General features: G+C 46.1%; 1 protein-coding gene across 1 annotated transcript in view; it reads left to right on the plus strand.

Annotated features, from left to right (window-relative positions):
• The window catches only part of Pold3 (DNA polymerase delta 3, accessory subunit), a 41,742-nt gene extending 30,440 nt beyond the window's left edge, over positions 1–11,302 (plus strand). Inside the window, exons 10-12 of the mRNA XM_059270598.1 lie at positions 2,775–2,899; positions 3,965–4,043; positions 9,319–11,302. Coding sequence (XP_059126581.1) covers positions 2,775–2,899; positions 3,965–4,043; positions 9,319–9,530 — 416 coding nt within the window. The 3' untranslated portion in view covers positions 9,531–11,302. The remainder of the gene's footprint in view (positions 1–2,774; positions 2,900–3,964; positions 4,044–9,318) is intronic.
• Positions 11,303–16,923: the final 5,621 nt, after the last annotated feature.

A 16,923-nucleotide genomic window follows, 5' to 3' on the forward strand; every position in this document is an offset into this window, starting at 1 on the left:
TATGTTCAGCGTGTTCAGCAGTGACAGAGATCCTTATATATGAATCTCCTCGGCAAATTCCTTCTCCTGCTTACTGGGAAGGCTCTCCTTCACCCTGGAAGTGCCATAAGCACCTTCAGTAGTTCTACATATTAAAAAAAAACATGCCAGGCCCGGAAAGAAATAACATTAATATCTGTGTTGCTAGGAAGAAACAGTTTTTATGGCTGTGTTATGTATTTGCTAACGTTTTCAGTCCTTGCAGGTTGTTTGTGGAGAATATTAATAAGCACATCACACACACACACACACCCCGTTTTTTTTAGATGAGGATAGTTATTACAAAAATATATATTGAGTCCTAGGAAGCGGAGATTGCTTTCCAGGAATTGGAATTACTAGTCTCTGCCAGAGGACTCTTGACAAATAAGTGGTTACATTGCTGGTTGCTGAAATTAGTTTTCCCACAGTTCTTTTTCTGCCCTAGTAAAAGCTACTCTCTGGAGATGATGCTTCCCCACTTGACTGTTTCTCGTCATTGAGTACATAATACACAAAGCCTCCGTTATATTTACGTCAGTAAGAATGTGTTAGGTCAGAGTGCTTGGCTTAATAGTAAAGACTGAGTATGGGCAAGTTCTTAAAAAAATTCCTTTGAATCTCAGACAAATAATGATTTGTGGGGTTATTATGAAAATGAATGATTAATGTTTATAAAGTAGAAAATGTTGGTTGCTTATCCTTCCTTAAAATATTTTAGTGTAAACACAGTACTACATCCACACAGTTTTGAAGTCAGACACAACAAAATTTCTAAGGGTAATCCCTGCCATCAGAATCACTGGACTGACTTATTGTCAGCGTTCTCCAGCTGCCTTCCATCTCTCAGGATGTGTGGAAATCTCTTTCTTCCTCACGTCTCCTCTCTTCCAGGGGGATTATGACATTTTATTACTGTATGATTCTTTGGGAGGTGGGCAACTGGAAAGTGGGAAGTCGGAACTATCTGCCCTTGACCTGGTATTCCTCACCCCAAGTTTTATCCAGGAAGTACTTACTCTCCTTGACTTAAAACAAACAGAGTGAGTGTTGCTCTGTGTTCAGGGCCAGGACAACTGTGGCGTCCTGCCTCGTTGGACTGTGAGTCTGGGGGGTGCGTAGGTGACAGTTGTGTGCAGTGCTAGGAGGGTTCGAGAGGACCATGGAGTTGTTGGCTTTGGCTCAGTCGTCCTTTTGAAGAACTGAAAGTAGAACAGAGTACCTAGGTTTATCATCAGGTCTTCAAAACGCCTTTTCTTTGGCTTCCTTGCTGCCTAGACTTCCCTCAGACCACTGTGGCCCCGCTTCCTAATGAGCCATGACTTCAGAACACGGAGTTCTTGGTTGTGTGGTGTGACACCGGGTAGACTCCTGTCATGCACTGCCTTCCTGGAGCTGGGCTAACGGCTAGACTGAAGCTGCTCTGCTTTCTTTTGTTTCTCTTGTTTTACTGAGCTTGTAAAGTTAGGGCCCGGTTCATACCTGAAGTGTCTAATTGATTGCCTTGTTCTGGCTCATTCTGCTTCACCTCTGTAGGTCATTTGGCCATGAACCCTCCACTGTCATCATTTTTAACACTGACCTAATCAGTTGGAAGAAATTCAGATTCAAGATTTGTGCAAAGAATTTGAATGTAGCCAGGAGATTCAGGGAGCAGGTGAGGCTAAGCAGCTACCCAAGTCCCATGGCCAGCAGTTTCTTTATGGTGATTAAACAGTAGGTTGGGGGTTAGGCAGGTTAGCTTAGTGGTAGAGTGCTCACCTAGTAAGTATAAGGCCCTGGGTTCAGACCTCAGCCCAGCTTCTAGGGGTTGGGGGAAGATAAAAAATCACAAAAAAGATGACACCCCCCCCCCAAAAAAAAGGGCAATAAGTCTGCTGAGGATCCTCCCTTCCTCTCTGGTGTCCTTTTCTCGGACTTGTTTCTTTACTGAGAAACTGGAATCCCTCCCATAGTGCTCCATTGTCAGATACCATTTCTACAACGTTCTTTCTCGCCTAACTTTTTTCCTGCCCAGTCTCTGTGTGGCAAAGCAAGGCTTATAAGGTTTATCAGTGAGGAAGTCACTAGAAATAGTCTCATACAGACTATTACGCAGATTTGGGTGTTAGATCTTTTGTGGAGATCAGCTTTCAAAGGTGATTCTTCCCAAAGTCGCGTGTAATGCCAGCTGGACAGTCTGGGTCAAACTGTCATGTCAGCCATGTACAAGTCACCCTCAGAGGATGGCCACAAAGATACTACTGAGGAGATTGAGTATGACAGGCTGTCTCTACTGAATGGGAAGAGAACATGGACGGTTGGGTCACAAAGGTGTGGAATCACACTGACCTGGGTTTAACCTGTCTTTATGAGTTGTGAGCCTTTGTCAAGTGAAGGAGTCTCTTGAAACCTCTATTTACTCAACTGTATTATGGGAGCAAGATCTGTTTCTTGGGTTGTGATGAGAATAAAGTGAAACTTCTGACATGTGGTAAGTGGTCAGTATATGTCAACCAACTTCATGCTCTGATCTTGCTGTACAGTAAACACTCGGCTAAGAGAATCTAAGATATTGCCAACTTTAGAAATTCTTGATTCTCCGATTGTAATTATGAAAAATTACTGTCTATTGAAGTCTCTGACTGCAGTCCTCGGTTGTCGTGAGTTACTGCTTACAAAATACCCTTGATAAGCAGAAGGCAGATGCAGTGCAGAAGGCATTGTGCTTGTCAGAGCTTGTAGCTCTCTTCCTTAAGCTTGTTCCATTTTCCCAGTCTTCCCAGACTCTCCTGAGATGTACGAAGCAGAGTCACCATCTCCACCTCCTCCTGCATCTTCACCTCCTCCTGTGTCTCCACCTCCTGATTCTGTGCCAAGACCCGAGCCCCCTCCTGCCAAGGTAAAGCCAGCACAAGGCTCCATTCTGCGTGTCTTCTTTCTTGGGACCCTGCAGTCACTATGGAATCATGTCCTCTTCTCTGTGCTTCTCCAGTGCCGGTAGCTGGCTCATGTTTCATCACGCTTCCCCTCAGGTTGGCGAGATGGATGCGATTCTCTTCTTAACTGAGGGGAGACATTGCTGGAGGGCGTAGCCTTACGAAGCGTGCAGGGCTAGCTCTGGGCAGCTGTTTGTTTTTTTGTGACCATCACCATGAGGGCTGCTGTGCTACCCAGCTCCAGTTGGAACTGTGCAAAAGGAGGCCCTGCCTCCACCAGGGCAAACTGTGAAAGATAAAAGGAAACAAAACTCAAATTTGTTCTTAGGGAAAGGACTAGATGAGAAAAACCACAGCACACAGCAACACTCGGTTTTGAACGCTCTTCACTGTGGCTTGTCTGCTTCTATCAGTAGACATAGTGGATGGTGAAGTGTGGAGAGGATGGTGCTGACAAGCCTCCTTTGCTTTGTAACCACCAGTTTTCTTGAACTCAGTCTCAGAAGGTTAGTGTAAGTCTCGTACTGCTGTAGCCAAAGAAATGGGCTGAAAGAGACAGGGGCGATAAGAGCGAAATGACGGTAGTCATGCGTGCTTCTGGCTCGACTAGTTGGGTATGGTGTTCAAATGCCAAGGCCGAGCATGCAAGGATCTCCTGCAAGGGTGCACACTGAGAGCCCCTGTTCTGCTCTGGGGGCATCTCTACCCCAGCTCTCCTGGAAAGTCCTTAGCATATTGCAGTGGTATGCTTTCCTTGTCTCTCTCTTCCACTAAGGTCTGTAATCTGTATGTCTTTTTCACCAAGAACTCAAATCTTTCCTAAGCATACTGCTTCTCTTTGTGTAAACAGGAAGACACCAGGCCTGTGCATACAGTAAGCATTACGCACCTCTGCAGTATAGAGTTGCTTGTTCTACCTTTTATCAGAATGGCATGGTAGGGGGTGGTTTTTGTACATTTAATATCTTCTGTTATTTTTTCTAGAGCTTCACTGGTCAACTTAATATTGTCACTCTCTGATCTTTTAGAGTTCAAGTAGAGAAAACAAAAGAAAACGGAAGCGTGTCCTGAAATCTAAAACCTTTGTGGATGAAGAGGGCTGCATGGGTAAGGCAAATGTTTGGTGTCAGGCTTGAGTCCTTTCCTTAGGGAGGCACTTAAGGTTCCTCCAGAGAATCGGGTTCCGAGCAGGCAGGCTGTTGGGGTGAGCGCACATGGGCTTAGCCCACGCAGTGCTGCCACTCCTGTGCTGAGGCCCACGCCGAACACTGCAGTGGAGTCGGAACACTGGGCTTTGGTGGGGGCCTATGCCATGAAATGAAGCTCTGGGAGTGTGGCCTCCGAGTCACGTCATCTTGCTTGAGCATTTCTTTGAGCTGTGAAATGGAAGAGAGATATCTAGAGATACCTATTTTGCCTCCTGGTAGGGTCTTCATGAAGATTCAGATGAGGTGCTTGGAAATTACTGTCTCACACATCGAGAAACACTTGTTTTTTAAAGACTGGTTGTGTTAACATCTCAGTAGTGGAAAGGAGGCTTCCCACAGATGATTAGACCTGGAGAGAGTTAAGTCTCTGGTGTCCAGTGGCGTTCATCCTTAGAAGAGTGTGACTTGACCTCCCTGCTTCCTGTGTGTTTCCAGTTTGTGCCAGGTCAGGGCTCAGGTGGGGCTTTGGGATTCAGCCCCCAAAGCCTGTGGAGATGCTCAGATTCCAACACCATGCTCTTATGTCTGGAGCAGTTGTGGGTTTAGGCTGGTAAAGCTCTGGCTGGTTGAAGCATGGATTGTAAATGGATGGATCTCTCCCACCTACTGGTTCTCAAATAAACACTCAGAGACTTATATTAATTATAAATGTTTGGCCGATGCCTCAGGCATATTACTAGCTAGCTCTTACATTTAAATTAATCCATTTCTATTAATCTATGTATTGCCATATGGTCTGCGGCTTTCCAGTTCTTTCACATCTTACTTCTTGGATGGCTCGCAGCGTCTCCTGGACTTTGCCCTTCTTCATCTCTGTCTTTAGTTTGAATGTACCTTCTAACCTCATTCTGCCTGGCTATTGGCCAAAACACCTTTATTTATCAACCTGTGAGAGCAACACATATTCACAGAAAGACCATCCTCCAGCAATGGATAATTCCTTCTTTCTTATGGTACCTGCCACAAAGTGGCTCTTCTAGAGAAGTTTTTAATGCCTGCCTGCCTGCCTGCCTGCCTGCCTGCCCTCCCTTCCTTCCTCCCTTCCTTTTCTTTCCTGTTTAGCCCTGGCTGTCCTGGAACTCACTCTGTAGACCAGGCTGTCCTTGAACTCAGAGATCCTCCTGCCTCTGCCTCCTGAGTGTTGGGATTAAAGGTGTGTGCCACTAATGCCCAGCTGCCCTGCCCTTTTTGATTTCTATTTTCTTGTTCAAATTTTTGTCTTTAAAAGATTGATTGGCTCTGAAGAATCAGCTCTTCCTCAGCAGGTACTCATTAAAGCTCCCGGAGACATTGTGTTGGTTGCAGGCCCTATCCTGTTACCCCACCTCCTATTCTTCTGACAGGCCTGCTACTTTATCATATAATTGAGGAATAGCATTCTTATTTGTTTGTTTGTTTATTTCTCTGAGACAGAGTTTTTCTGAGTAGTCCTGGCTGTCCTGGAACTCACTCTGTAGACCAGGCTGGCCTCAAACTCAGAGATCCACCTGCCTCTGCATCCCAAGTGCTGGGATTAAAGGCATGCGCCACCACTGCTGCCCAGCTAAGGGGAGTGACATTCTATACATATGGCATCCTCTCTTCTTGAGAATCTGTGTGTTCTGGACTTTGGTATGCTTTTGTGATATTTTTGTCTCATTTTGTTTTTTGCTTTTAGCATTTAAATATAATCAGAATGCTTTACCCATTAGAGGTGAGATATATGAGATATATATATATATATATATATATATATATATCTCTCTCATATATCTCATATATATGTCTATATGTGTGATATATATAGGTGATATATATAAATTGATTTTTTTAAATTAGGAGACAAAAGCATCAATGCCAGTTTTTTTTTCCCCCCCTTTACGCTAAAAGAAGAAAGTAAAGGATATCTCTAGGAGAGTTCATTAGGACTCTGTGGCTAATTATTTCTTGATTTGTTCAGAACAAAGCCCTTGGGTTTGAGCAGTGTGGAGCTTGGGCTTGTTTCTGGGCCCTTCTCACACGGGACTATTAACAGCCTTGGAGGCAGCAGTGAGAGCCGCTCACATAGCACCTTTTTATGCGGTTTTTAGTCCAAGTGCAACCTAATGGCTCTTGGCTCTGGTTACCAACCAGGGCTGCGCTTTCCTCACTCCGCCGCCGGACTGTGCCAGTTGTCCTAGCACAGGCTCGCCCCGCCCTCGCTAGACTCTGTTGTTTTCTGTGGGTTTGTAGCAGGAACTGTGGAGTTGGGCCCTGAGCTAGGTTGGGGTGAATTTCTGATCAAGGAATGGGGCTCTAGGATCAGAGAAGCTGAATGGAGTATTGTCCATACAGACTTTTTGGAATGGCAGCCAAGGAAAGTGGCATGTTCAGCTAACATAAAAGTGCTGTGGTTTGAAGTTCAAATCTCCTCTGTCCTGCAGTTTGAAGCAGCAACAGCTTGGACTGTAGAATCGACCTTTTAAATTTTGGTACATCAAGTGTCAGCTTAAGACATTTGGTTGGATGGCCTGGCTGGTTTTTAACTTTCCAAGCAGTGTACCACATGACGTCAGCCATGAGACAGCCAGTGGTTTCACCAGGAAGTAAGGAAATAAATAGCGAGGTAATTGATCCTGAAGTATGGTGCTGTAGACATGCTGCCATTGAGTGGAGAATACAGCTCACGACGTAACAGGAGCTTACTACCAACTGAAGCCATTTCCTTTCTACAGACGGCTCTTCAGAGCTTCTTAACATAGAAATAAATAACAGTTCATAATTTTGTCCATGAATTGAGTTGTAGGATACATGTAGCATAGTGCATGTTGGGAGTGGAGGGTGTTCTGGGATTGTGCTTGCTGGACTGTAGGTGTGCCATGAGAATGTTTGAAGTGTCTAATCAAAAAGATTGACAGATTTCTCTAATACTGCTGGCTATGTGAAGTACCTGAAAGTCTTGCTAAAATTGAAATTCTTGTGCATTTTTCTTGTCTTTCTCTTTTCCCTTCCTCCTTTGTAGGCATGGTCTTACCATATAACTAGGCTGATCTTAGCAAGGCTCTCTTGCCAGTCTCCAAGGACACAGATTTCAGGTGTTTGCCACCACACCTGACTGAGATACTGAGTTTCTAATTAGATTACAAAGAGAGTCCAAGTCCTCTAGTCTGCGTTTTCTTTTTCTCTTTCTTTCTTTTCTTTCTTTCTTTCTTTCTTTTATTTTATTTTCTCTCCTTCTTTCCTTCCTTCCTTCCTTCCTTCCTTCCTTCCTTCCTTCCTTCCTTCCTTTGGTTTTCGAGACAGAGTTTCTCTGTGTAGCCTTGGCTGTCTTGGAACTCTCTTTGTAGACCAGGCTGGCCTTGAACTCACAGAGCTCTACCTTCCTCTGCCTCCCAAGGGTTGAGATTAAAGGCCTGTCAGTATCCTTGGTCCTCTAAGTGGGCAGGAGTCATCAAAGTGGGTTCTTGGTTCTTGAAAGTAAAGACAAATCATAAAATCTCCTAGGGGAGATCTTAGGTGTTCTGTAGCCCTATTGGGATTAAGTGGCTATGGGTGAAGCAGTAGCCAGACCTCCAGCAGAGTACACCATGAAGAAGAAAAAACATTGAAAAGTGTTTGCCAAAGACTGCCAGGTCCATCCATATATACTGAGGGTCAGTGTGCTCCTCGTTTTCATGGAGAGGGGAACATTGATTCATCAGGTGTCACCCAGACCAGCAATGTTTGTGTCATTTGGGAATGTGTTTAAAAACAAGTTCCCAGGGTCCACCACAGACCTGCTGCTGAGCATGGAACTTTGGAGCTAGAATCCAGCGGTGTTCCCATGAGCTCACTCCCCAGGTGATCCAGTGCATGTCCACAGTGGGACAGCCCAGTCTTTAGAACACAGGTGGTTGAATCCCCATGCCTGAACCTCGGAAACAGTTTAGCTATTATATTTTAATTAGAAGGAATTATCAGTGAATGAGAGTGTGAAACCACCTCTGTTCTTTGATGGGGAAAATATACCTGTGATTATGCTTCGAGCACTTTATGTGTATGACGTTACTTTTTCAGTGGGGAGATGTTTCCCTTCACTGCTTCTCCATCACTTGCTGCATCCAGAAAGGCTGAGAAAGGATTTAGATGCTTCCGCTTTAGTTCTCATCATAGGGAGGTGACACTATATGTGACCTGTGGCTGCTGCATGTGATGCAATGGGATTGGAAAATGTCTCCATCTGCTTTGGGAAAACATGATTGGAAGCCACTGCTTCTGAGTGTGCACTTCTGAGGGGCTGTTGACTACTCACTAGCATAGTTCTTTTCCAGATTTCCTTTCGGAAGAGTTTGGGGAGTTTTAGTTTTTTATGTGAATAGGACATGCATGTATGTGCATCACATGTATGCCTAGTGCCCGAGGAGATCAGAAGAGAGCAGTTGTGGACTGCCATGTGGGTTCTGGGAACTGAATTCGGGTCTTCTGCAAGAGCAGCAAGTGCCTCTAGCCACTGAGCTCTCTCTCCAGCCCGTTTTAATGGTGGAGGAAAAGGCTAAGTTTGCCTTTGGCTCCTAGGGAGTAAGAAAACCGGTAACTTTGCTTATTTTATCATTGTCTTAAAACTTTCAAATGTATCATCTAGAATGGTTTGTTTGGGAAAGTTTTTTTCATGATATAGACTGAAATAAATCTTGGGTTCATTAGCAGTCATTCAGTTTCAAGAACTGAGCAGTTGAGTAACAAACCGTGGCTTTAGATGAGAGCCGTGGTTGATACCAGGATGGAGCAAGCTAGAAGCATCCATGGTGGGAGAGTGGCTAGACAGAGTGAGAGCTCTGATAGACTAAATGAAGAACTAGGAAAGTGAGTGTTGGAAATGGGCAAGTGTGGGCCATGGAAATATGACTCAGGAAGCCAGTCAGAGCATGGAGTTAGGAGTAGGTGTTTGAGGTACAGACAGCGCATATGTAGAGCTCAGGAAGTTAGCCAGTGTAGACAAGGACCCAAGCAACAGGTTTGGTCAGTTAGATGATAGAGGCCCATCGATGACATGGGGACTTAGCTGTGAAGGAGTGGGGTATTCTCCACCCCACCTACAGGCCATGTGACCGCAGGGTATTTTCTAGCCGAGGCTAGCTGTGTTCTCCCAGGAAGAAAAAACTCAGGACCAGATGCGCAGGACAACTTTCCCTTTGGTAAATGACTCAAGCCGTCATGTCTGGTTTTCCTTATTGCAGTGACTGAAAAAGTCTACGAGAGTGAGTCGTGCACAGACAGTGAAGGGGAGAGTAAGATGAAGACGGCCTCAGTACACAGACCCCCTGCCGCTGCTGCCGCCGCCGTGAAAAAGGAGCCGAAAGATGAGCGGAAGGGCCCCAAGAAAGGGACGGCTGCTCTGGGCAAAGCCAACAGACAAGTGTCCATTACTGGCTTCTTCCAGAAGAAGTAAATGCTGTCCCTGATCAAGGGAGAAGCCCAGCAAGTAGAGACTGTCACTTACTGTGTAAGTTCGCCTAGCTCCTTGCCTCAAAGCCTGTCTCAAAGTGCTGCTCTGCCATCACAGGACACGTGAACTAGTTCTGGTTTTTTCAACCAAAAGGGAGACACCTAGAAGCAGGAGGCAAGCGATATTTGAAAAGCTGTTACATTGTAATGAGTTTATAAAGCACAATCTTTGGCCTGCCTAGGAGAATTCATTTGAGAATTACCTGCTGGGCCCCCCTCACCCTGTACTGTCCATGTTCCTCTTCTGGTCCTCTGTATTCTGTGAACTTGTGTGACAATGTTTTTATTTTATGAATTCTACTGGATGTGTTCACCACTTCTCCCTTTCCTCTCTGTACTGCCACACTTCTGTCCCCTGACCCCACAAATCTGTTTTCTGTAAATCTTTTAAATCTTAGACAAAAAGCTAAAGCTAAAATTCTCTGTAATCCCCTATCTCCATCATATAGTAAGTGACACTCAGCTCCAGGCTAGGCCAGTGTGTAGTGTCCATTCCTTCCACACAAGCTCTCCAGAACTTGGCTCACACTCAGTGGTTAGGACAGAGCACAAATAAAAATGTACTGATGTACCCAACCTCACCAGAAATGACCAAGAGTCATCATGGCAGGCACTGGCAGAGCTGCCATGTTGCCAACAGGGGGCATCCAGTCTACTCTCATGTTCATGGTTTCTTTCTCTCAAACGTTCCATTTTCGTACCTAGAGAATGGAACCAATGCAGTGAGATAAAGTACAAAGAGAAATGGCAGTTGCCTATTCCTGGAAGGGATGGAGATCTTAAGGCACACATTTCTACACAGATGTTGCTCCTCTGTGTTTTCCAGGCCCTCCATTTGCCCAGCAATACAGGCTCCCCAGGAAGAGATGGGGGTGGGGGGCCTGACTGGTTATAGATCTAGACAATAATTAAAACATTTGCTTTTGTACTTTTTTCTGTTCTGACAATAATTTTCAAGCACCTTCCATTATGGCTGGGCAGGAGGTGAGAGCCATCTAGGTTGTGTGGCAATGGCTTTGCACACTGAGCTGGGGGGAAGGGAGCACAGACGTGGTGCGATGTGATTCACTCTCGGAGGATGAGGGGTGTCTGACCCGACCCTTCCACTGAGGCCTGGCTTGTGTCATGAGAGATGGAAGCAGCTGCCTACTGTTGAAGGTTAGGCTTGGGGCTGACCTTGGCATTAACACAGCTGCTTTAGCAACCGATCATGGGCTTGATTAAGACCAGCAGCTTGGGAGATGAGTCCTGGCCTTCTGTTGAAGGCTTGGGGGCCGAAGCTTTGCACATCAAACTGAGTAAAGGTTGGCGCACTCCAAACCTTTTATTTTTGAAAGTGGAAAAGAGTGTAATGCCTGGACTTAAGCTTGACAAAACCCTTCTGGAGAAGAATCCCTTATTTTAAGTGTTTATTTTTGTCATTGCCTGTAGCCATTTTTCTAAATGGAAATGGAAAAGTACAAGGCAACAATCCAGTCTTTAAAGAAATCTGATTATGGTGGGATTTCTAATAAACCAGAATGTGAATTGGAGCCCTGCTGCACCTCCGAAGGCGGAATGCGAGTCTCTGACCCCGGGACCCAACACGCACCTGAGTTCTGAGCTGCCTGCAAAGCTGAGCAAGCATTGGGTGGTTGCATTTTCTCTCCATTCTATATAGTACTCAACCCCGAGTTAAATAAATTTGAGAAGCTGTTTTGAAACAGTCCTTCAAACTGAATGTCTGCTGAGTCTGTTTCTTGACAGCCTGGTGGCAGGATGTGTAGTTACCGGAACTCTGGCCAGGACCAGGCTGGGTTTGAGTTTGTGTTGCTCAAAGTGCTGCATACCCAGTCTGACCTTACAGGTCGTTGCTGTCTTCATCACCTTTTCAGTCCTCGGGAAATCTTGCTGTAGCCAGCCTTGTTTTTCAGTTCATTAAGAGGAGAATCTTGTCCTGATCTTGCTTTCTGTATTGCTTTGGCTTCGTCCCTTGCTGGCTGGGTGACGCTGGGCAGATTTCTGAGCTTCAGGTACCTTAACAAAGTTGAACTAAAATGAGCCACTCTGTGTGCTAAGCCGAACTGATAACTAGCCTGAATGTGGTCCACAGTGGCAGGCACTGGGTGCTGCTTCTCCCCAAGGCGGATACAGGCAGCGACCAGCTTCTTCAACTGTTACCCAGTGCACGACCCGAACGCGGCCTCTCAGGCCCTCCTGGCAGAACATCTGATCAACAGGTGAAGATGGTTATCCTGTTTTATGACAGCTTTTAAAGAGTAGAATTCTCTTTTTTATGAAAAGAAAGGTTTATGGATGGCAGTATTTACTACTCATTAAAACGTTTATTATGTCTAACACATGCCAGGCCTCTGACGGAACACGAGAGGATACAAGGGAAACTAGAATTTGTGTCTTGTCTTCAGGATCTGGTGGAGATGAGACAATAAAGTGGAGTTGCAGGACTGTGAGTACAGTGAGAGATAAGTCAGGGTCTCCCAGCGCTCTCGAGAAGGTGGGTCTCAAAGTTAGCCTCTGGAGGAAGAGAACCACTCAGTTCTTTGAAGGACACGGATGAGCTTACCAAGAAAGGAGAATGTGAAGGGTCTCCCAGGCGGAAGAGCATGGCTTTGGGGCTTAAGGAGTAGATTGTAAAATTATGTATTTTTTTTCTTATGTGTATTAGTGTTTTGCCTGTATGTATGAGTGTATATGCATCATGTATGTTCCTGGTGCCCCTGGAGGCCAGAGGAAGGCGTCCCTGAGCTGTCATTTGGGTATTGGAAATGAAAGCTGCGTCTTCTGCAAGAACAGCGAGTGCTCTTAACCACTGAGCCATGTCTCCAGCCCCAGATTGTAAACTTTTTAAAACAGGGGGAAAGACATTGAGATGTGAAGTTGGGGTACCAGTGAGTAGTTTGGATTTTACTCGTAGATAATGGAGACCAACTGAAAAATGTTGAGAGGGGTTTTTTAAATCTCATTAGAAGCCAGTTCTCTGTGAGGAGTGACAGTTTGTCTGTCCTGTGTACTGTATGCCGTGAGAGTGCATCTACCTGTAAGTGCACGCTGTGTCTGAGGTCTAGTGGGGGGAGAGTGCTGATGGGATTTCAGAAACTCATAGCTCAGACTGTTTCGTTCTGGCAGCTGCCGTAGACAGTTGCCGTGTTCCCCAGACCTTCCTCTGCAGCTTGGGTTTCTGTAGCAGGATCGGTTTTTAAGAAGTAGTTTCAAAAGCTGGTAGTCCCTTGACACCCTCGATGATAGGGGCCTCAGCTACTTACAATACAGAGGGGGGGAGGGACAGCTGCTCTCTCCTAGCTTGTTCCTCTAAGAAGACAGTTCTTGTTACACAGGGAGCCCAAGAGGAGCCTTATAAGGAAACAAATTGTTTCTTGAGGACAGGGTAGGGTAGAAGGAGTGCCTAATAACGGATCTGCCAGAAATGCACTCAGTGTCAGACTCGTTTTGGTAAACTTGTCTCTCCTTTCATTGGTTCCAGGATCCCAGTCTGCTGTACACTGCAGCGTTTACCACCATGAAGCCTTCAGGGGCTGCCTGGTTGTGTGGTGAGAAGGCAGCCCCACTCTCTGAGTTAGTACCCTGGCAGCTCTGTACAGCAGCCCATGCTGTCACCATGCCCTCTCTGAAGGGCACATTGTACCCAAATAACTGCTTTTGGGATCGGCTCTCAACACTCCCCACTGCATGACACTTCTCCCCTCTTGTGTCTCTGTCCAGTTTGTGTGCGTGTGTGTTCTGAAGTGTGGCCACCCACAGATGACCACCCAGGCTCCTTAGCGAGAAGCTTGGTAAGGCTTCTGGTTTAATTTTCCATTGGATCAGAACCCACCGTAACTCCAGAATTGCCCTTCCATTTCAAGCCTAAGTGGCCACACTCCCCTCCTCCTCTTATTTTTCTCTCCATCTCGCCAGGCTCCTCGTTTCCTTGGCTCCTGCCACCTTCTTTTTTAAGGCTCAGCATTCTCTGTGGCTAGCCCGTCTTCGGCTTTTCCTCAGGTCTCTTGGGCTTTCTCAGAGCTCTTCTTCCTTGTGGCATGTCTTTTCCTGGACTGCGTTTGAAGGATGGAAAAACCGCTTTGTCTGGTGTCTGCTTCGGAGCCTTCGCATGCAAAGCCCCAAGTGTTTGAGTGACAGTCGCCGTGGTCCTGGACAAGAGGCTCTGGCATTTGTAAGAGCCTGGAAGCTGTGACAGTGACAGGACTCAGACGAGTGGTAGACAAGAACTTAGCTGAGCAGAGCCTGATGAGCCCAATCCTAGTCCCCTGCAAAGAGCACCAAAGGATTTAGGAAACCACCGGGGAAGGGTTACCGACTGAGTGGGTTCTCTCAGCTGCCGGAACTTCATTCGCCAATATACTGTATAGTCCGTGTAAGGGAAGCGTGAGTGGGGGTGTTTAACACAGTTCCTGCCCGCCCTGAGACTGGAGACTTATGGACAAGTTTTGAGCAGTTTGTACAGTGGTTCTCTGTAGGTTCAACTTGATGATGTAGGCCCAACAGTTTTGGCGCCCTGGATAGCAGGGTGATCTGATGGAGACACAGGCTTGAAGCTGAAGGGCCCTGGTTCAGCCTTGACCATAGACCAGGTTCTGCCCTGACTTCAGCTGCTTTATTGAAAATGCACAGCCACCCACCTACCTGCAAACCGTCAGGGAGACAGTTCCTCATATTTTGACACATGAAATTAGGAGAAGAGCTCATTTTTGAGCACCTACTGTGTACCAAACACCGTTGCATACATTGTATATATTAACTAACTCTTGCTCCTAACAACCTGGAGATGAGCGTTGCATACATTGTATATATTAACTAACTCTTGCTCCTAACAACCTTGAGATGAGCACTTTAAAAAAAAGTATTTATTTTTCAGATTTGGAGGCACTGTCTCCTGTGTCCCAGGCTGGCCTCAGGTTCACTGTTTAGCCAACGATGACATTAAACTCATCCTCTCCACCTCCTGAGTGATGGGACTCTGGGCATAAACCATCGCAGCCAGTCTGCGTGGTACTGGGATGGAACCCAGCATTTTGTGCGTACTAGGCAAGTGTTCTACTAGCCGAGCTTTGTCTCTAGTCCATAGGCACTTTTATTCCCATTTTTGCAGAGCAGTTTGCTCAAGATCACAGAATTCAGAAATAGCAGAGACAGGATATGTACATCATGACAGTTGGACTCCATTGCCCAGTCTTAACCTCATGCAGTATCACATGTTGTTTTATGTTAGTTGCTATGTTAGTTTATCAATCCATACTGTTCAATGATGGCTGATGCTCGTGTGTGTGTGTGTGTGTGTGTGTGTGTGTGTGTGTGTGTGTGTTTGTGTGTGTGTGTTTGTGTGTTTTATTGCCTGTATATCTGACCATGTGTATGCCTGGTGTTTATAGAGATCAGAAGAGGGTGTCAGGTCCCCGGAACTGGAGTTGGACATGGTTGTGAGCCACCATGTAGATGCTGGGAATTGAATCCAAATCCTCAGGAAGAGCAGCCAGTGCGCTTAATCACTGAGCCGTCTGACCAGCCCAACTGGAGATGCTCATTTTAATAAGTGAAAGGACTGTTCTGATCCTGTGTGCTCCAGTCTGAAGGCCGTCTCAGTATTTCCCAGCCACTCATCTGAGGCCCCAGTCCTCTCGGCAGCCTCCCTGCCAGGTGCTCTTGAACCTATAAACAAACAGCCAGTTATGTTTTGTATACCATACTTACTAACTTACGAAGTTAGATAAGTAGACCAATAAATGTTAAGAATTTAGAAGAGGTTTAGACAAAAATAAAGTTTTCCAGTCATTTAGGTCACCAGAAACTCCTGTAAATTCAGCTTTCTAAGGAATCCATGTTTGGTTCAATTGAAGTTGAGAATACTGTTTGCCTTGAAAAGTTCATTCAGTTTTTGGCCTTGCTTTTGACACAACCTTTATAAGAGTAACAAGCCGGGTGGCGATGGCGCTCACCTTTAATCCCAGCACTCGGGAGGCAGAGCCAGGCAGATCTCTGTGAGTTTGAGGCCAGCCTGGTCTACAGAGCGAGTTCCAGGACAGGCTCCAAAGCTACACAGAGAAACCCTGTCTCAAAAAACAAAACAAAACAAAACAAAAAAAAGAGTAACAGAGGCAATCGGGTGTTTTTGCTCCAAGTAACCCATGCCACGGCCTCACAGGTGGAAAGTGACCCAGGGATACCTGTTGCCCATGACAGCAAATGGCTGAGTCCGTAGGGATAGTCTCCATTTAAAAGATCAGAGCCTTGGGGCTGGGATTCAGTGGGTAAAGCACTTGCCATGCGTGTTTGAGGACTGGTTCAGATCCCCACACCCAAGTAAAGGCCAGGCGGGTGTATTGGCCTACCTGTAATCCCAGCAGTTGGGAGGCAGAGACGGGGTTCCCTAGGGCTGGTTGGCTAGCTGGACTAGCGTAGAGACACACCTCAGTAAATAAAGTAGAAAATAATGGAAAATTACAGTGACTACAACCTCGGGCTTCTACACACACAAGCACCTGCATGTCTACACACACAAAACAACAAAATCATGACTTGCTGGGCACTTCCTTGAAGGTGTATGAAGATGCTCCAAATAGCATGACACCAAGAGTGCTGTTTTAGTCTGTCTGGGGTGGGATGCTCAGAAAGCAAATAAACTCTCAGACCATAATGCCTGGTTGTAATGCTTCCTCTGTCCCTCGTAGATAGAGTCTGCACTCACTCATAGGACCTTACTTATTCTGTCTCCACCTAACAAGAGGCAGAGACAGGGTACCAGTCAACCAGTGACCTCTGGGTTCAGTCAAAAGACCCTGATTCAGTAAGTTAAAGTGGAGTATGATCAAAACACCTGGCATCTCCTCAGGGCCTCCACATGTGTGCTCTTATGTTTACTTGCACCGATACACACAGACATGCTGACACATGCACACAACACACACTCCAGGTTTAAAGTATTTGCAAATAAGTAGAAGTGAGGCACTTATTTTTAATAATAGATTTTAAGTGAACAGCTAGAAAAACCCAGAGTCTTTGCATGTCTACACTTAGCAAACCTGTGTGGACGCCGACTCCACACAAGGAACCAAAGAAATTACTCCTTTGAAATTGTTGATCGTGGTTGAGAGGAGGTGGTTCAGGACCCCCAGCCTTTTGGCTGTAATCCCCAGGATCTGTCCTCCTACCTGGGAAACTGCACTGTGGGCTGGAGGAGGAGGCCTTTCCTTCGGCTGATATTCTGGCTGGCCTGGAAGAAGGGCCAAGGTGGACCCTGGGCTTCCGACTTGAAGCCTGAACTGTCTCTAGTGTGCCTGCCTGAGGATTAGGGGAGACATCCGGGAGGCAGTGCTGGAGTTGAC

The sequence above is a fragment of the Peromyscus eremicus genome, chromosome 1 (assembly GCF_949786415.1).
Source record: "Peromyscus eremicus chromosome 1, PerEre_H2_v1, whole genome shotgun sequence".
NCBI lineage: Eukaryota > Metazoa > Chordata > Mammalia > Rodentia > Cricetidae > Peromyscus > Peromyscus eremicus.